We start from the raw sequence: 23250 nt of genomic DNA on the forward strand, positions 1-23250 counted from the left end.
TTTCCTCAAATCAAAGGAGATAATAATCCACCAGTTTATTAGCTGGAGCATTTTAAATATTAAATAACAATTACCATGTGCAAGAGCAACTTTGATATTTCAATTTACATATATAGCCCATTAGACGCTAATACATACATACATACATACATACATATATATGTATGTATATATATATATATATATATATATATATATATATATATATATAGACCATTTATGAAAAGTACTAAATAAGCTTGCATTAAATTATTTTTAATCCACAAACGTCCAAAAAGTATCTTCACCAAATATTTGGCCACCAGCATAGCTATTTCGCACCTTGAATCATTTGGATAAAAAATATTTTAGAAACGTATTTGTATTTTCCTAATCCAATCAATTTGACATGACAAGTTCATAGCCTAGACCCGAGCTACTAGTAATATATCTACAAGTAATATTAACTCCGTCTGGTTATAGCTCCACCTTCATGTAGATAGTGGCGTGTACATAACTCTGCGATGATGTCGACAGTGTAACTTGTCTACCACAATTTGGCATGTATTCATTGCCATTATATGTGTGTATAAAAGTGATGTGATAGTTGCTTGAGATTAAAACTAACATCACAAGTGAAAAATATAGAACAGTTCAAACAGGTAAAACATAACCCACGTGTTGATATGTTGTACTCCTCGTGATGCCAACTTTAATAACGTGGTGATATGTCCAAACATTGGTGCTGATATGTCCTATGTTGTGATGATATGTCTAATTCCTAGTGGTGATATGGTAAACTCCGTGTGATATATGAACTTTTCATCATATTATGGGGATCTCATTACAAATACTTCTATATTTCACTAGTGTATTGGCCAGATATATCCAAATACATGCGGTGAAAGAATAATGCTTTGTGGTGATACATCTATAGCCCATCTCATAACAAGATATGTATAACTTAATTTGTCCAATTGCACAGAGTTGTATACTTTATTTAAGAATTCACAGACAGAAAGAATTTATTCAGTTACTGTTTATTTTCAACACATACATGTATTTTCCATGAGATGTGTAACTTCCAAAACTGATTCACACTTAAACACAAAGCATCACAGGAATAAGATTACATAACAAGACAATATTTACTTTCACGGTTAAAGTGGCACAAGCTGAGTTTATAAGCTTTCTACTCAAGTGAAAATACTTGCTTAATAACTTTGATTAAATAAAATGATTACAATGTCGATGCATCCCTTCTCTAACATTACAATTGTCTTCTGACATTGTTAAAGCAGTCAGCTGTATCGTAGGGTTTTCTTGAACATTTTTATATGTATGATAAATTATGTTCTTGGATAATTTATCAGTTATATCTTGATACCATGTTTGAGTTAAGTTAATTGCAAGTGGTGGCTAAGTGTGCTTTAGTAAATACAATACTTGAAATACCTTATAAAATGTGCAGCATAAAGTGTAAACACATGTAAACTCAGTTGGTACCCCTTTAATGACTTCTAGCAATAATAAAAGTTAAAAATTACACACAAAACAATGAGTGTTTTTTCGTTGTATGCAGAATGAGCCAAAGGTGGGAGCATAGTATAACTGGTTTTCAAAAAACACATGTTTGTGGTTTGTAATACTGACTTGGAATGTGGTGTTTAGACTGTGTCTTTCTTCACATCTACTGTAGAGCCTTTAAGAAAATGTGTTGTAGTTGTGACTGAAATTCACCTCTGAAAAATTCAAAAGAATAGCCACCTGCTATTCCTAGAATAATGTAAGTTATGTCGATACTACATCCCTGCAGTGTATGACTTCAATAGCAGGTAAAGTCCAACCTCCTAAACATAGAAAGCACCTCAGATATAAACTCTTTAAAATGTTGCTGTTACTTTGTTCAAGAAAACTCCAACCTATTCCCATTTTAAATTCAGAAAAAAATCAAGGATCACCATATACATTGTTTAAATAGCAGTCAAAATGATTAAACCACTTTAGAATCCAATATGGCCGTAGAATCCAATATGGCCTCCAAATACTGTGTTAACTCTTTGGGAAAATAAAAGAGTGTTGATGTCCTTGAAACTAAGCTGGTGAAACCCCATTTCTTCAATAATATTTGAAAGGACCAGGAGCAGGCTTTTGATACGGAAAATTTTGAAGAGGTTTTCAGTACTTTATTTTAAGGAAATTTGGTCCCAGATTGGTCCCAGAGGCATATTCTACCCTAACGTCAGGTACAAATGTAAAACCTCTGTAATACATTGAACAATTTAAATGGAATCATACCAGATACGGCTAGATCATGAATCATTATATTAACATAATATTCATGACATCCACAATAAGTTGAACTAACATTTGTCTTATTTTCACAAGAACAATATATCCCTTGATGGAAACATTAGCTTGACTTCTGAACAACCTACACGTCAACAAATTTGATAATTGCAAACAAAGACTGGCTATTACAAAGTTTGTTATGTGTTTTGAATTTTCAAGGCACATTTAAGGATTAAACCTTGTTGATAATTCTCTCGCCCACATCATACTATCCCCAAAACCCCATCTGCATGAATGTTTGGGTTCACACTTCTTTATATTAACAGATAAGGAAATATATGAATAACTTACAATTCACAGTTAATAATTTTGAAGCACATTACAGTTCCCTCCCTTCCCAATGAGTGCTGGCCAGTCATTAGTATTCACAAGCAATACTTTTCATTAAGCATATTTGTTTATAACAAGTAAGTTTATACATTGCATAAAGAATAGAGCTAGTGCTAGAGTTGTCACTTTTCCAGTGCTTGAGTTTCATCAATATGAGAGCGATGTAATCTGAGAGTTCAAAGGACGTCCTTTCCTTAAATTCATGACTTATACTTTCAACATTTTCAAAAGTAGTTGTCTTCAATTTCTTACTAGAGTTATTATAATCTGATTCTTGCATATAAATTTAACCTGTTTGCCAAACAAAACATTGATAACTATTCAGAACAGCAGAGATTTTACTACTTTTATGGATCATATAAGCTACAACTTTTGCACCGTTTGCTAAGTAAAACACAACTTTTCACCTTGTACGTTTTCAACAAATTGATGAATTTCCATGCATTTGACAATATCAGGTTGAGTTGCATCAACTTATAATACCTAGTAAGATGTCTATTATATTAATCTTCAACTCAACTGCATACACATCCTTTCAATCATTTGTGTCTGATATTTTTAAAACATATTTTGTTTTTACACAAAAGTAAAACCAATTCACACATCATTTTTAGTTTTTTACATAAGAGCATTAGGATAAACACATCTGAGAAAATAAAAACAACTGCTAGGTTCCATCTATAACAACTAATTTCAGTGCATTGCTTCAAAATTCTCTAAATAAAATATTTGCATATTTGAATACCAAATACTACAAAAAAATGCCTAATCACTTTTTTAAAAATATTTAAAAGAGTAAGGCAGAAACCATGAGAACAAGTGAATCTCAAGATGTGCGGATTATACTATAGGAGACTATTCTATTGATTCAGGCATGTAAATTGAACATTCCTACCAAAGAAATGTACTAACCACATCTCTAGATAATCATTCCCAAGTTGCCTCATTAAATCATATCATAGAAAGAAAAATGTAAAGCTGCACAAGCCGTCATTGCAACGGTTTTTGAAACTTTTTTGTTAGATATGACGACATGCTTGTAATATTTTACATGCTGAATATTGAATCACCTATTTGTGTAGCTGTACACTGAAGATGGTAGAATAAATCCATTCAAACTGATTTTTGGCTCCACACCTTAAAATCAGTACTCCCATCACTATTACAACTTCAACCTATTACCAGACTACACATGGATAAACTCAACTCTAATTGACATGCGCAGTGTCCAATTACTGATATTTTGACCATCTTAAGTAAATGTATTGTTGGTTGTCTGATCAACGAAATAATACTCCACTTGCTGCGAGTAGCTGGCTATTGACCTCATAACTGTTCACATGGCAACTGAACATTGAGTCAAACATTCAAATTAAAAGGATAAATTTAAAGTCTAGACGTAATGTTTAAGTTTAGCTGGTTTATTTGAGTTACTCATGAAAAGATAATTAAATTTACCTCATTTATTATGCGTATGAAGTCATAAGCAATTAACAGAAGTCTTGGATTGTCTAGCTTAACAGTCACAACTCCAAGATTTGTAACTAAAAATATGTCTGGATGGTTCATTGACCTATGTTTTCCTAATGTCAACATAATTGCACAAATTGCTCACTTGCAGATGATACATATGTACATAATCTGTTAGCTCTTGATGACAAATAGCCTGCCAAGGTGCCTTTTTTCTGGATCTTGTATTAAATCTAAGTTACTTTTCTGTGTTCAACTAAAATAAGCAGTTCATTTTAATAAACTTCTTGATTACATCCACTGTAATGTAAGTTTCTAGTCGTAAAAATGATAAACTAAAACCCCACATTTTTGCAAAGGTGGACAATACCAATATTCATACATTTTTCAAATAACAATTCACATGGTTGATCAAACATTGCATCTAAGTAAACTATCAGTACAGTAACAAACATAAAGTCAAAAAAGTGTTTGACTGCACCATCCAATCTTTGTTGACAGAGTGATCATATATTGATTTTCTACTTTGTGTTAGGAAAAAAACTTTTGCTTTGAAACAATGATTCGATCCCAAAACTTGAAAACATCTGAGCCTGAAACCAGCAGGCCTCTCAAATGTATATGTATATATACCAGGTTACATTTTCCACAACTACAAAACATCTTGAATGGAAAGAAACACAACTAAGTTTGAAAACTTGCAAAATGAGCATTGGTATATTAGAATCACGTAACATTCCTGACACAACATTTAGTGCTTTAAAATTAAATTTTAACTAAGAAAACTCAAGAGACAAGAATAATCAAAACAGTGGTATGTATTTGCTGCTGCAGAGCAGTCTGTTTTAAAGGCACTACCTCAGAAAAAGTCTGAATCGTAATACTGCTTAGTTATGGTAATTTTGGAGGTAGATATCTTTTGCCTTTCTTGTGACATAAATGGCATTTGACATAGAGGTTGTGACCTTTGACACAGAGGACTGATAAGGAAAGATCTTTGACCCTTGAACTTTGACTTTTGACACCTCCTTAAATCAGACTGATGATTCGTGAGGTATCAACAGCAATTTTGATAAAGACACAATCATCTTTAATGTATTTAATAGATTTGAGTTGTTCATGTGATAAAAATGTTGGATACCCATAGCCTAATGTGTGCACATCTTTGCTTGGTCTGTGGAAATTCTTCCAAGAAGGATCAGCTGTAAACATCTCTCTGATGTGTTTTCTCCTTTTGGAGTCATCAGTTTGGTCGAACAGTTTAAATTCTATGGGGAAGGTGAATGGCCATTGTAACAGCCCATCATACTCCCCTGGGAGCATCTTCACATAGAGTGACATGTGAGTTCCTTCACCACTTCCATTACCATTTAGAAACAACGTTGCTCCAAGTTTGTAACCAAACCTGCTGGTGTAGAAACAAGGACTCTGAAGTTGCATGTGATCTATTTTCTTTGATTTGTTAAAGTTGGCAGAGAAGTCTTTAATTTTCCACAGTAAAGTGCCATCAGTATTGCTAGTCAAAACATCTATCTGGTTTCGTAGCAACTGGATCTCATCTTGCTGTTTCTTGGCAACCTCACACACCAAAGCCAAATGTACTTTAAGGCTGTCATCAAGATGCTGTTCTAATGCAAACCTAGGTGACTGTAAGGAGAGACACGCATAAATTAATTGTAGTATACAAATATGTACTTATTGCTATGTGACACACTATCAGATTAAGTACAAATATACATATCATTATAGTATGTATGTATGTGTGTGCATGTGTATGTATATATGTATGTGTGTGCATGTGTATGTATGTATGTATGTATGTATGTATGTGTGTGTATGTATGTACATGTATGTGTGTGTGCATGTGTATGTATGTATGTGTGTGTATGTATGTATGTATGTATGTATGTATGTATGTATGTATGTATGTAATTTGTGTATGTATGTATGTATGTACGTATGTATGTATGCATGCCTGTGTGTGTTAATGGGTGTATGTATGTATATATGTACACATGTATCTATGCATGTATGTACGCATATATGTACACATGTACATATGCATACACGTACGCATGCATGTACACATGTATGTATGTATGTATGTATGTATGTATGGACGCATGTATGTATGTATTTATGTATGTATACACGTATGTATGTAGTTATGTACGTACTGTATGTTTATATGTATGTATATATGTATGTATGTATGCATGCATGTACAAATGTATTCTGCATGTGTGTATGCATGTATGTGTATTTGTGTATGTACGCATGCATGTATGTATGCATGTATGTATGTATGGATGGATGGATGGTTGGGTGGATGGATGTATGTATGTATGTATGTATGCATGTATGTGTGCATGTATGTATGTACATACGTATGTAATGTAGTATTGTGTCTCAGCTGGGACTATGGGGATTAGCTGTTGTAGTTTTATGTATATATATATGAACACTATACATAGTTACCAAAATATCTATTTGCTATAGATACTAGTGGTGCATAATTTTGTTATTCCCACCAAACCAGACCAAGCTATATTCTGTTTTCTTAAAATATTATTACCCCCGAACTGCCTTACATCTGTACATGTAACACTTTCTCAACAAGACACGATGTAACTATCGCACCAAATATCTTAGCTATCAGTCTGTCAGTTACTTTGTGACATACACACACATGCAAGCACATGCATGGACACAGACACACACACACACACACACACACACACACACACACACACACATTGACAAAATTCGCCAAGCCTATAGCACTACTTTGTTTCATTATGCCAAGCCCAAGCCTGTATTATTCTTCTTTGTATCTTTCATTGTACAAGCAGAGACATACAAATCAATACATACTGAAAACCATCAAGGAAATAGCTAAAAGGCATGATAAGTTAAAACCTATACTCTTAATTTGTGATTGTGTTTGCGAAATCAATTACCGTTGTTATGCCATATATATGTGTATGTATGCTTTGTGTGTGTGTGTGTGTGTGCACGTGTGTATGTGTATGTGTGTGTGTGTGTGTGTGTGTGTTATTTCATGAGTACACCTGACAGTGCTACACAGGAAGGCTATCATATTTCTGTCCAATTTTCCTACTTTTTCAACTAGTCATTATATGTCATTATATTTCATAACCTGAGGTTCAGTAATGTCTGACTCCATTTCTCGAAAGTCACATTTATTTCTATTGGACAGCTGTTCATTAGTCTGGCATTTTTGCAAAAGGGTTTTTACCTTTGATATTTGTCATAGAAATGTTATCTGCTTCATTAGAACAATTGTCACATGAATTGACTCAAACATTTTCAATGCCTACACAATCTGGTAAATTAAGACATGATATATACACTTCTCACGTGGGAAAATTCTTAAAAAAGGTGTTCACAACTTTGAAAATAGCTATATCAAAACAGACATGACATAAACTCATAACATCAAATGCCTGAAATATTAATTTTGCCTCCGGCCATATAAAATAAGATTCAAATTCAAACCATACTACCAGGTAGCTGTGACCTGAAACCATTTCATTTTTTATCAAGGAAATTGGTCAAATCTCAATTGAAAACTTAAAGCTGAACATTTCGCTAACACACGAAATGTAACTAATATAAGCATAATTTAAGCTATTTTTTGACAAAAGAAAAGTAATCAAACCTACATAACTGTAAACTGGGTATTACGCAAACACATTTTATCTGAAATATAATTTTGTTTCTTGTCATATTATTCAAACAATATTAGCTGTGACTGTAAGATATAACTGTAAGCTATATCTTGACTAAAGAAAATTACTCAAATCTTAATTGGTAATAGTAGAATCCTTCAAAATATGCCAACTGTCACCATGGCAAATAATTAGTCTAATAATGAGAACAGACATTACCCAAGTCATGTCACATGTCTGAAATGTAATGTTATATCCTGCTAATAAGCTCAACATTCGAACTACAATTATAGCTTAAAGCTATTTCCTGACAGCAGAAAATTATAATTGATAATAGCATAATCTTTCAAAATATGCCAACTGTCACCATGGTAAATAATGAGTCTAACAAAATATTGACAAATTTGTCCAATCTATTCTGTCAATTTCCTTGATGTTATACATATTACTACTTGTACTGACCATGAGATATTAACATAACAAAATACAATTCCATCCATGTTTTTTTGTCAGGTTTGAGTAGAAATTCACATGCTTTGTGTAGAAGGTGATTTTCAAAGGCATCAAAATTCATCACCAAAAATAATTCATCCTGAATATTGCAAAATAAGTGAAGCTGTTGTGGTGTTGGGCTTGAAAGGTTGTCAAAGAAGTAAAGATAGCAAACAGATTTCAACTATGTAAACATTTCTCTTGTCAAAAAATCTTATTAAGTTTGACACATTTCAGAAACATAACAAAGATGTGATAACAAAGTGGTGATAAAGTGGTAATGACAGTGCAGTGAAAAAAAAACGACATCTGCCGTGGGATGTATAAAAATACTACGTAGACTTCCTACACCATCTTAGGATGGTGTAAGAATGAGTTTACTTTTCAGATTTTCTGTTGTTCTTTGTTTCTAGATGACAACTGATAGTTTTATCCTCCTGGTTATTCATCAATAAAAACTTGATTTGCAACACTACAAGAACAGTTACTGATATTTCCTGATAGAAGTTCAGTGAATGTATTTACAAAATAAGTCACATCCCAGTGTTAGCAGTAGGTTTTGAAAACCATTAGCCCTTTTGGCTACTGTTACCCAATTTCAATTAGCCAAATTGAAAACTGATTAGCCAAAATTTTGTTTAATAATTATTTCATACTTCAAGTTTACAAATTCATTCTTCGCGGCTATGAGCATTCAAAATTAATTCAAAATAAATCCTACTACAACAAAGGTATGTTCATTGTTTTGTCTACTGCAACAACTCCCTATAAATAACGCTTTTACAACAGTACATATATGTTTGTGGTAACTACTTATAGGGTACTTTTTATATGTTATCAGATCACTATCACTATTCTGAAAGCAAGGCAGCTCATTTGCATTATTTATTTGTATGATTTGCATAACAATTTTGATTAGTTTTGTCAGGAAAGCTAAAATTCTTTCAAATTATTTCAAAACAATATTACGATTAGTTTTGTCCGGAAAGCTACAATTATTTCAAACAATATTATGATTAGTTTTGTCAGCAAAGCCATAACTATTTCAAATCATTTCAAAAAATAATGATTAGTTTTCTCAGGGAAGCTACAATTATTTCAAACTAAATGTCCAGAGACAAGTAGACTTCAAAAAACATTTTTAAAAAGTTTGCATAGACCAGGGAAGTATACATGTATATACGCTGAAATCTCGTGATAAGTGAGACTTACATATGCTATACTTTACTATGGAGGACTTCAAAAACTCGCGAGATTTTGTGACGTCATTGTTGTATCCGCCATGTTGGAATTTTGTATGCAGTCGCCATGGTTGAACTCCGCGATATACAGTGGCCAACTATTAACCTAAAAGTGTTTTCAGAGTAAATTTGAACATAAAACCAAATTATCGGACACAGCCTCCCCACTTTATCAAAAGGTATATGAGTCTGTTATACTTTTTTCATGATACTGAAGAATACAAGTCGAAAGTCTATACCATCACGTTTGCCATGCAAGTGACTGTAGACAGTGGAGGGGAAATACGTTATCACATGGCACATACAACGGTGTCACAACATTTGAAGCGGGACGCAATACAATAAAGCAGGGTGCCTCGCCCTGCTAAAGTAAACCCCTCATGATGGCGACTGCCAGAATTACCATGAAGTATATGTTGTGAACTATCATTTTACCGTCAAAATCTAACGAGAATTTCTGTTCATCACTAAGGCAAACAAGGCATAAAATATTTTTGTCAAATTGAAAATAAGTTCATGTTTGCGAATTTGGTGAATGTTAGCGTGAACACAATCTGATTAAAATCTGATGTTAGATAGGCTGGTTTTCCTGTATTTACCTTTATTCCATCGTTATTGCGTCTTTTACGTTATTTTTTTTTTTCCTGGGCGAACGCCTTTGAAAGGAAAAAAAAAACTAACATAAAAGACGCAATAACGATGGAATAAAGGTAAATACAGGAAAACCAGCCTATCTAACATCAGATTTTAATCAGATTGGCGTGAACACTGCATCCTTTAAAACAAGGCTACAGTATTAATTACTTGATTTAGAAAACATGTGCTGTCACTTGATTTGAAAATCTTACTCTCTGAATTAATTTGAAAATCAGACGAGAAATCAAGCTATATCAACTGATATGGAAATGAGACTATGAATTAATTTGAATTAATTTGAATTAATTTGGACATCAGACTATGAATGATTTGAATTATTTTAGAAATCAAGCTATATCACCTAATATGGAAATCAGACTATGATATAATTTGAATTAATTTGGACATCAGATTGTGAATTGATTTCAAAAATCAGACTCTATGAATTGGTTGAATTAATTTGGAAATATCAGGCTATATCAACTGATTTGGACATCTGGGTCGATCACACCTGACTTGAAAATCGGGCTCTATCACTTGATTTGAAAAGCAGAATAAATGACTTGATTTGGATATGGCTTAATCATTTCAAAAATTTGGAAACCAGGCTCTATTAAATGACTCGAAAATCTGGATGTGTCACTTGATTTGGAAATATGGCTATTTATGGCAACAAAGGAAAGATAAAGTGATTGATAGGATTTTGTGCTATGACATCAGAACCCCGATAACAGGGTAGATATGGCAACGTACTAAAAGGACTTCGAAACATAAGTAGATTTCCGTCACAAAACCATTCGCTTGCTTTAAACTATAATTGAATATCTTTAAACCTGTTCATTAGGTTGGTAAAACATTGTAATAACACAGGTTCTTTTAACTTACAACTAATGTTTCACCTGTTCAGGTCGACAGATTTTGTCAAACTGTCTGTTTACTGACTGTCCGTTTGGCCACCTAGCAGTAAAGCCAGCAAATGGATAGTTTGACAAAGCCCATCAACCTGAACAGGTGAAATGTTCCTTGTAAGTAATAAGAACCCTTGGTCGTGGTACAAGAATGTATTATTATTATTCTAACAGAGTAGATTTAAGTTAGTTATAATTACATTATGTTTGCAACCATGTTCTTCAAATGGACAAGCTACAGCTGCAGAAGGACAGTCATCTATCAGATGTCTCTCGATATCTTCTCTGTTGATTCGTTGTGGATCACAGCGATTTGGGCATACAATGGGATACTTAGGGCATTCATGAAGATGGTTCTGAAAAGAAAATATAGTAATTTGTTTTAAAAACAGTTCATATAAGTGTGAATGTATTTATTTTGGTCCAAAAAAAAACTTTACGATTTTTGTCAAAAAATTTTATTTGAAATTTGTACGACTCTCATTAAAAGAAACTGCATAATTCCTAATGAAAACAAATAGCTGGTCTTTTGAACTAATTGCTTGAAGAATGAATAAATAATTTTCGCAAAAGAAGAAATATATCTCTTCTTACTGACTAAAAGTATTTGATGAAAAGAATTCCAACATTCCCAAAGATAAACATTATGTAAATGATGGAATTAATCCATTGAATGAGTAGTTACTACCAATGGACCTTGTGGGAGGAAGAGGAGGCAGAAAAAGGGGGTAAAAGTTAGACTTACCTGGAGTGTATCATAAATGAATTGCTTCTTACAATATTTACAAGGTATGGATCTTTTAGGACATTCATTTAAATTATGATTAGACATGTATCTCCTTTGCAGCTTTGCACCACAGTTATTTATACAAGACATCTTCTCATAAGAACAAACTCTTTTGTGTCCCTGCAGAGAGAATGGAGAACACAATCAGATTACACACCACATAATAATGATGTTCGTTTTTTATATGCCGCTTTCCACTCTGTGCTCAAAGTGCTTTACAATTATTACCCCCTGGCACAGATCTATAGCGGCACAATGGCCCTTTACTTCCTCAACTCCTTGGGGAGCATACAATCCATTGCAGCCTCTATAAGCACATATAGGACTAAAGCATTCATATAGCAACCTCTATCTACCAGATAAAAATTTCCTGGATCCTGGTACCAAAGGAAATGATAAGAATTTAACAATGGGGGGGGGGGGAGTTGTGTCATTATAACCACAGACAAAAATTTACACAAAACTTATGCCATCACTTTTAATAACATGCATGGACGCATAATAACAGCATCATAAAGGGTGAAACATGTCAAAGAGACACTCAAAGAATTCAGTGGCTGTCCAAAATGCATGCCTGGAGGAAGTGTTTTTTTATTTGATGACAAACACTAGCTGTACGGCATTGCAATCACTATAATTACACCCATTTGGCAATGGCTAAAAACACTCTGTCTGGTCATAAGAGAGTAACTTCCAAATGGCAGCCAGAGGAGTCTGGGTATTAAACCAAGACTACATTTTTTGTACATCAACTAAAACTACAGTGTATCACTTACATCTACCATTGCAGCACTGAAGTCCATTCCACAAGAGTCACACACCACCTTTCTCTTAGGACAGTCATTGGCAAGATGGTTTTTGAGTTGTTTTCTTGGTATCTTGGCACTACAGTTACTTGTGCATGGTATCCTGTCATACAAACAATTTTCCAAATGATCCTGTACAAAAATACAAATAACTATATAAGGCCAACAATAAAAGGAATTGAAAGGAATTTTTTCTGGTCAGCACACGCTTCATTTAAATACCCCAACATTCTGCACAGCTGGTTAACTGGTTATACTTTTCATTATAGCTATAGAACATATGAATTTGAGGGTATTTTTGGTTAGAGGTGTTCTTGTTTATTTTTTGTCAATTTTCACAATATTATTTTGATTTGTCAATGGGATAATTTTGGCTTGATTTACATTTGTGACACAGACATGATCGATCCAACTACCAAAATACCAATAAAAACAGTGTAACTATTAAAACTGGCTTCACTTGCATGTCAGTCTTATATCAACAGTTTCTGGCTTTCATGTACTGGAGTTTCTTTCATTATCTTTTAATTTTCAATTATATGACAGATTGTATACTAACTGACAATAGCTTTAACTAAACAGGTGAGAAATTTTAGTCTGGCGCCCTCTTGAGAATGACAGTATGATATACTTGTTCTTTCACATTATACACTACCACACTAATTTTGAGGGGAGATGAGAACAAATTCACAAGTTTTGTCAATTCAAATTGCTAAGAAGTTCAAATACCTGGTAAGAAAGTCTTATTAGATGTATCTATCTGGCTGAAGAAATGTTGATGATTATATGAAAAGTGGAATGCTGAATGAATTACCAAGAGCTGACTAGACAGCAAGGTAGGATTTTTTTGTCTGGCGCCCTCTTGAGACATGAATGTCTATTATTGGAGCATTCATGTTTTTATCTATTTTTTTGGAGTTTTTAACATCTAAAAATTACAGGAAGTCAACGAACCTCTGACATAGACGATAAACATAGGACTGATCATATATATATATATATATATATATGTAAAATCAACTTAGCCCCTCAAACATACCAACCTCAGTGACTGTATATTGACTAGTCAAAGTATGTACGATTGCCTTATCATCATACCCTATTACAACCAACACCGGACAATTCATTGACAAACAATACAATTGTCAAGCACCTTTCATTGTACTGTTCACACATGGATATCAAGCCAGTGTACCAACTACTAAGGTAGCGAGACTAAAAAGCCAAACTCACCTGTAGATTTTGTAACTCATCAAACCATTGACAGCCGTCTCTGTGATAATTACAACGAACTGTCATGGAACTGATCTCATCAGCCATATCATCATCTGGGTATATCTGAAACAATTTGAGGAAAATCTGATATTACTTTATGTGAAGAGACAAAATGATAGAGGGCGCTTGTCTTTGTTGGACCAAATACTGTCATTATTTTATACCAACAGACAAGAATGACAGGAGAGTGCTTCTCTATGGTCCAATATATGTCATTAATTTTTGCATGCAGACACATTGATAGAGGGCGCTTGTCTTTGTTAGCCCAAACATTGTCATCATCTTATGCCAACAGACAAGAACGGCAGGACAGTGCTTGCCTATGATCCAAAATTAATTAATTTTTGCACTCAGACACATTGATAGAGGGCACTCGTCAGACTTGGTTATAGGCAGTATTCTAGTTGTCAATGGTTTTAAGATTTACTGGTAAAATCTCTGCATTATTTATACACAGTATTGACTGTATCACAACCACACCTGGTCAATCAGTCACTGATTTTAATACATTGATAAATACGTAGCAATAAAATACGGTCCAATAAAGACTAGGACCAAATTCCTTCATTCTTATTTAATAATATATTCTAAGTCTTAGTAGGAGATAATGGTGATAGGATATCGTATACTTTAACTTCAATTTATTGAACTACAAGGTAAACATTGTAAATGAACTATACTGCTCATGGTAACACAGGAATGAAATTAGAACTAAAGATATATATCATATCTGCTGGTGTTTGATTAAACAAAGTATGTTCATACAAAAACTGTTTTGTTGAGGACAATATGTCACGTCGTGTCACCCTCTAGACACGCAACTAGCACACAGCAATTGGTTGAGACCCACCAAAATTTGGTGTTCACCCTTTTTCTTACTGTGTGGTGATCACCTCACAAAGAAAACCTTCATTTTGACCTATGACACACTGATCAAGCCTACCTGAGTGATAAGTTCCACAAGTTTTTTTTCAACAAATTTGCCTACCAAAACTAAGGTACAAAGTATGGAAATCAATGCATCCTTTTACCAGCTTATGTTACCAGGGTTACCAAACCTGGGCAAAAATATTGTACACTGTTCTTATCTTGGTAAATCCTAACCCAGTTTACAACCAAATTTCTACACCAAAATTATTATGACACGTGATATGGAGATGCATGCCTATAGATTCCCCCACCCTGTTACCAAGGTTACCAACCCTTAACAAAAACACTACAGGATGTCCATCTCTTAGTACACAATACCCTTTTCATTTACTGTATTAAGACTCCAACACCATCATCAAATATTTTATAACCAAATTCATCAACTCTTATTATTTGATTGTACGTAGTTAATTTAAATTGTTTTTATACTTTTCTTTTGCATATCTGTCTTTCTTCAACTGAAACCAGATCAGTGTTACAGTACATTTGATCAACTGTGGGCTAAAAAAAGCATTTTCTCACACCAAGAATCATGTTTTTCAACCCAAAATGCACATCTCTGATGCTATCATTTTCATTTGAACAATTTCTTATCCACATGCCCTAAGTAATGTCCCCACCAAATACCATGGCAATCAGTCTGGCAGTTTTTGACTTGAAGTTGTTTACATACACACTTTGGATTTAAAAAATGTTAATTTTAGTAAATGACCATTGTTAACTGATAAAATATGCACAAAGACTTTAACATAATTTATAACTTGAGTGAACTTTATTGGAGTAAAAAAAAGCATAAAAATATTATCTTCAATTTAAGTAACTTTTAGTGAGTATACTAAAGGTTGGCTGTTGTGCTATGTAATTAAATATTTAAGATTAGATCAATCTTCAGAGATTTCAACTCAAAAGCTTTTTTCAGAATTTTGAATTTGTAATTAGATTATCACTGTATCAGATTGATTTTATCACATTTTAGTCCAGTAACTATGACAACGGTTGGTGACTTACTGATGAGGAGTATCCGGTGGTGGGTGGACAATAATTTAGTCAAACAGTGCAAAGGTATTTTTGCAAAGAAATGGGTACCTTGGTAACAGGGGGGGGGGGGGGGGGGGGGGGGGGAGACTGGTTAAACTTGCATATTTATTCCTAGACATTGTATCATACAGTTTAAGAATCTGTGCAACAAATATAGACAAAAGCAGACAGATTTTACCTACTTTCCACATTTTTCAACATTGAGGTACTTTATTCGTACATTTAACTACATTTTACACCAAGAAAAACATGATGACGGATACCTAGTGAAGGCTTTCGTATTAGTATTTCTTGGTACAAAATGAAGTTAAATTTATGAACACAGACTGAATATTTGCATAAATGTGCTTCATAATGAGATACTTTGCACAACTACTCCATCTATGCAACAAATTATCAAAATCATAAAGCTTAATCTGTTTATTTTTTTTTACTTACTCTTGCATAGTCCAGGGGTATATTGTCCTCTGGGCACTGAAATATCCCTATGCTGAAATGGAAAAAAAAAGAAGACGGAAAAATACACATTAGCAAAATCCCTGCAATAGTATGGCAATTTTATCAAATAAATAAAGTACACATACACTTCTATAGGTTTACCTTGGGGATAAATGGAGTCATTCTACTGCAACAAAACATGCAAAAAATGCAACATTCCTTTCTGAAGTGGCAAAACATAGCACCTTCTTTTGTGCAACTGTTGACATTTGGTGGAGTCATTGAATACAGATTATGACAATATTGTCACATCTTGTCACACAAAAAAGAAAAAGTCATTACATAAAAATTGAAAACACAACTCCCAGGCTATTTTTAACCTTCGTCCACTAATTGCGTTTAATCAGATGTGAGTGGTATTTGAAATTCGGAAGGAATGGTGTTTGGAATTCAGTTGAGTGTAGTGAACTTTAAATAAAGGGTTACTCATTTTCTCATCCTTGTGAATAGAAAGTAATGTATTACATGTCCGAAGTGACATCGGAGTACCATTGGCTTCCCTTTTCAACTCACCATGCATGACTGTGAGAGCACAATGCAATTTGCCCCAGGATGAATTCTTCTCATTGTGTCTCACAAAGCTGAAGTAATTTGACACCCTGGATCTAAAAAATTCCTGACCCTCCCCTCTCTTACCACCTCAGACCTCAAAAATTCACCTTACAACACAAAACTGATACGGCAAACAGATTTTTTAATTAATATCACAAAATACTGCATTATTCACTGAGTTTTCAAATGCTGAATAAATGAATAATTCATTGTATTAATTTTTCATTTTATCATTTGCATTATACCAAATGGTGTCATAATAAATGTCACATTTGTGAACCATTCCAGACACGCCCCTTTTCACATTAAACAAAATGAAAATATTTTAACATATACCTCAAACATGTTTTATGGGAAAAACCACTCAGAGTGTCACAGATCATTAATTTTCAAGTATCTTGTTGTTGAAAAAAAACAGAGAATAAGAATTCTGTAGCTCAAAACCCCCAGCTGATGTGATAATTGGCATACTTTTACATTGTGGAGTGGTTGAAATGTTGGTGAATGTTTGCTGAAATGTCAACAAATTTTACATTGACAATTTGGATGCTAAGTGGGCGACAACTGTGTTGAATATTGACATAGCATATTAGCATTATTAGACTAAAAAACACTGCAAAGTGAAACAGCATACAAGAATGAAGATAGAGAAAATCTACCTGTGATATTGATCAATGAAATGAGCCAAGCAAACCTATTTTCCATTCCAAAATGTTGATAGGGCCAAAAACAAAAAGAATTGTTTCTGGTCAACGCACGTATCACTTAAGCGTCATCACACCATTTTATACAAACTGTCCTGACCAGAAACAATTCTTTCAATTTTTTTTTGGCCTAACCCTAAACAGTTTGAAAATCAGACACAAAAGAAAGAGTTAGCTATGATATCAGGTCTTTTACTTGAAGTTTTGGTTTGTCCTGGTTAGTCCGAACAAAAAAAAATGTTTTGTTCCGGTTACCGGATGGTCAGACCCCACCTAGTTTTTCATTGCTGACCCTAAACTTTTTTTAAGTATTCTAGAAAAAAAATAATAGAATTGCAAAAATTATGAAGTCTTGCAATAAATAATGGATGTGGAAACTAACATCAACTTAAAAAGACAATTATAAAAGTGTTCTTCCAATCTGTAATGGCTGTACATGTGATAGGAAGAAACCAATAACACAGAGACCATATGGAAAACAATGGAAAACATAACTACCTGAACTAGACACTCACACGTGAAAAAAAAAATCTACCTACCCCACCTAAGTCTAAAATTGAGCATAATCGGAACCACATAATTTTTTAGGCCTTACAAATTACATGTTTGTTCACTACTCTAGCAGTTGCCCCTATCATACCTTGATCTTAACAGTTATGTAAAAACCAAACAACATGTATTTACACTATGAAAACACACCATACAAATGACTCATTAAAATGCCAAGTTCAGTTCACTCCTATAATAGAAACAATGAAATGAATTTTTACCCTGACATTTCCAGAAAAAAAATCACCAGATTTAGAAACTGCTACATTCAATTTATGGCAGTAACTAGTCAAAAATAAACATTAATCTACAAATGTATGTGTTTTTGATTTTTGATTTCCTGAGACAGAAATCCTCAGAAATTTAGCAAATAAACCTTTTCAAAGCCCAAGTTATTTTTTACGAAAACAAAGGCGTTATGAAATGCAATTCACTGTCCCATTTCACCACTGACCTCACATTCACACTGCTAAATGTCATTTTCATTATGAAAATAAGGTCAAAGGTCAACTAGCTACAAAGAAGCTTCAGAAGATTATTTTTGTAATTAGTAAATGACCAATCTTTATTTTTTCATAAACTATACTTCAAAATAAAGATCATAAAACTTAAACTAATCATTTAAATATGTAATTTACAAACATTATTTTCTTTCTAAACTGTTCTCTATAACTCCCCCTCCCCTTGCACATCCCCTTTAAAATATTCATTTGATCGGTTTTTTTCGATGATCATTTTTTTGCAAAAACTCATGATGAAAAGTGTAGCACTAACCGAGGAAATCCAAGCTTCATATTGCAAAATGTCATATTGACCTGTATAAAGGAATGCATTTTAAGTTCAAAGTCCACTAACTGTCCGACATGTTTTCCCTGTGTTATAAGTGTGTGTATATGTGTTTTTATGTTGCCCTTCTTTCATTCTGGCTGTACTGAGCCCTTGACGTCTACAAGTAGCAAGGGATGTCTAGTCTACATGGCTTCAATTCTCAAGAGCTCTAGTCACCCAGAGGAGAGATTTGAAGCCATAGCTCCTAGACTATGGAATGTCTGAATACTATTACTAATGGTATAACATATTGGAATTAAATGTCTTTGTTAGGATCTGTTAACCACTCTATCACAGAAGAGTGGCGGAATATGAAAATTTAATATTCCGATCAATTTCTTGTAGGGAATTTGATAATTCTGATAACTATTCATTCATAATAATGTCTACTATCCTACTAGTCTAAAATAAAACAAAAACTGGTCAAACATTTACAAAAATAAAATAAAAAATACCGCCAATGGCGTTGTAGCACAACTGTAGTTTTTAAAAATGTTTATCCATATGCTAGTCTATGTTGCTATGGGTGTGGTCTTGTTGCTAGGAAAATTTACATACATTTTTTTAATGTTTATTCAATTGTCTATTAAACCCTGTTGTTATCTTTGTGAAATACACCACCGTTTGGCTGTTGCTATGGGCGTGGTCATGGTTACTAGGGTATTTGCATACATTTTTTGAATGTTTATTCATCTGTCTTTCTATTCCTGTTGTTATCTTTGCAATATACGTGATTATTTGGCTGTTGTTATGGGCGTGGTCTTGTTGCTATGCAAATTTACATACATTTTTTGGATGTTTATTCAATTATCTATTAAACCCTATTGTTATCTTTGTGAAATACACCACCGTTTGGCTGTTGCTATGGGCGTGGTCATGGTTGCTAGGGTATTTGCATACATTTTTTGAATGTTTACTCACTTGCTTACCAGATGATGTTGTTATTTGACCAAAATATACTGCCATTTGGTTGTTGCTAAAGGGTGTGGTCATGGTTGCTAGGGCCAATTTTGTCAAAATGTTTTTAAGAAAATCTGCAGAATAACAGTTTCAGAAACATCTTGCCAAGTTTCAGACTAATTGACCAAGTACTTTTTGAGATATAAGTTTTTGACCAAAAATGAACATTTTTACACCTAATTTGCATATCACTCATGGAATCATGGTATGCTTAATATTTCTTCGTCCATACATCCCTAGATACATTCCCATTAAATTTCAGCCCAATCTGCTCAGTAGTTTTAGAATTAAAGATTTTTAACCAAAAAGACACATTTTTAGCCCTAATTTGCATATCACTGATGGAATCATCCCGTCATGAACAAATCTTACTTTACACCCCCTTAAGAATGTTCCCACCAAATTTCGCACCAATCTGCCCAGTAGTTTCTGAGTTTAAGTTTTTTGACCAAAAATCACATTTTTTGACCCAAATCACACACCTGTGATGCGATCATTTTGATTTGAACAATTTCCCAAGTAGACACCCAAAGTAATGGACCCACCAAATATCGTGGCAATCGGTTCAGCGGTTTTTGACTTTAAGTTGTTTACACACACACACACACACACACACATCCACACACACAGACAGACAGACAGACGCCGGGCGATCCCTATAGCACTACTGAACAAGTTCAGTTGTGCTAAAAATCAAATAACTTGTAGAAATGTAATGATGCTGTCTGAAGACATTACAGGAAAAAAGTAGCATGCCAAGGAGAACATAAAACATGAAACAAAATCTGTGAAAACTTACACAGTTTAACTTGTTGTCATTTCTCAATAAATTTTCACAGAGGGGAGTTTAGTTCTCTTTCTATTTCTCATGACATGGCATGTTTAGTTCATGCAGTTAGTTCCATGCTTGAGTAACCATGTATAAGGTCAATGGGTGAAAACCAGTAGTAACATAAACACTATAAATTGACTTCTGACTTTATTTAGGGTTGGTACACAGGTGTACAAGCACATACATAACATTTTATTTGAAGGTGGAATTTAAAATCAAAGTCTAACAAATAAATTTTGTCCTGTGTTTGTTCAGCAACTGTTGTTTTTTTTTAAAGTTGTTATTTCAGACATTCTGAAATAGGAAATCATGTGCATCAAAGCAGCATGTCTTTACCAACTGTGTAGGAGTCGATGAACTTTTTTCCTCCTCTGCTACCGACAAGGTCAATCTAGTGTCAAAGATCAGATGTTAAAGTATTACCCCCACACCCTTTCCTTTCTCAAATATCACTACTTTATCTCAAAATTGAAAAGAGATCTATGTGATAAATTGCGCAACTTTATACAATTGTTGGGTAATTAAGTGGAAAGTTTTTTTTTATTTCTCTTTTGTCTTTCCTTGTTCTAACAAAACAAAGACCCAATCCCACCTTTCTTGATCAAGTATCAACGAATAGGTTCCATTATAATGGTGATGAGATCGTGGGTGGACTTCCTTCTTACCGACCTTGGTACTTCGTTAACTCGTTTTTATATTCAAATGACAGTTTGTGTGCATCTGAATCACATATACCAACCCAAATCCATATTTGGTAACCCCCCATAATAGTTTAAATACGGGTACGAAATAAAAGAAAACCTCGCCAACACAGCTGACCCACGGCTATTGTATTACGAGGCTTTCACGGTGGTGAGAGCTTTTTCAACTACAGGGCCATTTATTCATTCCCTACCTCGTGTGATACATAAAATGTTTAATTTTCAATGACAGTAATTTAGTCATGTTCTCGTCATATCACGTCAAAGAGCAACTATGTGATTGTTGTTTAGTTCGTAATTTTTAAAGCTCTACAACTGAATGTATATCGTTAACATTGTTATGACAGGCCAAACAAGTATTTGTATATGTAGGAGGGCTTTGTGTCACGGTTTTGTGACATAATACAATTGTCTATAGACAACAACATGATAATCGATTGTCGACTATTTCACACAATCATAGAAGTAATTTGGAGACCTGCCCACGTCGCTTTTTTATTATTTTTGTTCAAGGAATCGGCGTTTCAAGTGTACAGACCGCCCCACTTTATTGCAATCAGGAATTCATTTAATAAACATTTTCGACAAAATAAACATTTTTTCAGCTCGGTTTTTATGTTCATTTATTTACCGTATATATCCATGGTAATGTGTACTACACGTTTACGTAGACAATATGTTGGCGTGCCGTAGTTCAAACAACAAATTTAAACTTAATTAGCACCTTCAAGTTCTCTAACAGTTTGTGTTTTAACATGTTGCTGAATATAAAATCATTGGCAGAAATGTTGTCACAAATCCTTAAAAATCCACCGCTATAAATATAGCATGTGGTTGCAAGCACCGCCATCAAGGGCTTCGTCGATTCATTCGACAACAGGAACGAACATTGTACAATGTCGACGATGTTTGAAGGAGAGATCGGCTAAATCAAACGGTACATAGTATACTGAATTACACCGGTGTATCCTGTAAACCCAACCCATAACATTGTGAAGAATAACAAATATGATTAATCACCTTAAATATTCCTGCAGGCAAGTATCGCAATAATGGTGATCACAGGTTGTTATCTGCACTGGGTCTCTCATTGGATGTCGACATAATGGGCAAATATACTTCCGGTGGACTTTCCCGATGAATTTACACTGGTAGCCGGGCATCGTTGGTGATTTTGTCCTTCAAACTGTTTCAAAAACGTCTACTCGTTCTAGAACTGATCACCGACAGCTAGAAGAAGCTGCCTCACTTCCCAAATCTGTCTGTTTTTGTCCCGACAACGGCGACCCACTCGCTAGATCGCTCCACTCCACAAGCTTTGTTGTCCCTCCCTTGCCCTGTACAGCTGATCACGGGCAAGACTATTCTCTTTAGAGGTACGGTCAGCTTTCTAGTAGGATGGGGACGGTAATATAAAAGTATTATTGTTCGGTACTTTTTAGATGATGACTACCCAATTTTATATATAGCTCGTCACCAAATACATTTGTGTTACTTTTTGAACCAAAAATCGGCGCCCAAAACATTAACAGCAGATTTCTCACCCTCACGTAAAGTTAACTCGCAAGATTCGCAAAAAAAGGGAACTGTGGCATGGTATGAAATTGACTATCGATCCCCTTTAATAAACAATTATCTATTTACGACTTAATACTAAATGATGCACCTGAATGTTTGACAATGTCGATAT

The 23250-nt window shown here is 34.0% G+C and overlaps 1 protein-coding gene across 1 annotated transcript; it reads right to left on the reverse strand.

Moving 5' to 3' along the window:
- Positions 1–1050: 1050 nt before the first annotated feature.
- Positions 1051–22891, reverse strand: LOC144449147 (TNF receptor-associated factor 4-like). The gene is made up of 7 exons (XM_078139614.1): positions 22581–22891; positions 16375–16426; positions 13927–14031; positions 12664–12825; positions 11846–12007; positions 11301–11456; positions 1051–5778 (listed from the first exon to the last, which is right to left on the reverse strand). Exons 1-7 carry the CDS (start codon positions 22721–22723, stop codon positions 5161–5163), a joined length of 1398 nt encoding a protein of 465 aa, XP_077995740.1. The 5' UTR covers positions 22724–22891; the 3' UTR covers positions 1051–5160.
- Between the last annotated feature and the right edge of the window lie 359 nt (positions 22892–23250).

The sequence above is a fragment of the Glandiceps talaboti genome, chromosome 18 (assembly GCF_964340395.1).
Source record: "Glandiceps talaboti chromosome 18, keGlaTala1.1, whole genome shotgun sequence".
NCBI classification, from domain to species: Eukaryota; Metazoa; Hemichordata; class Enteropneusta; family Spengelidae; genus Glandiceps; species Glandiceps talaboti.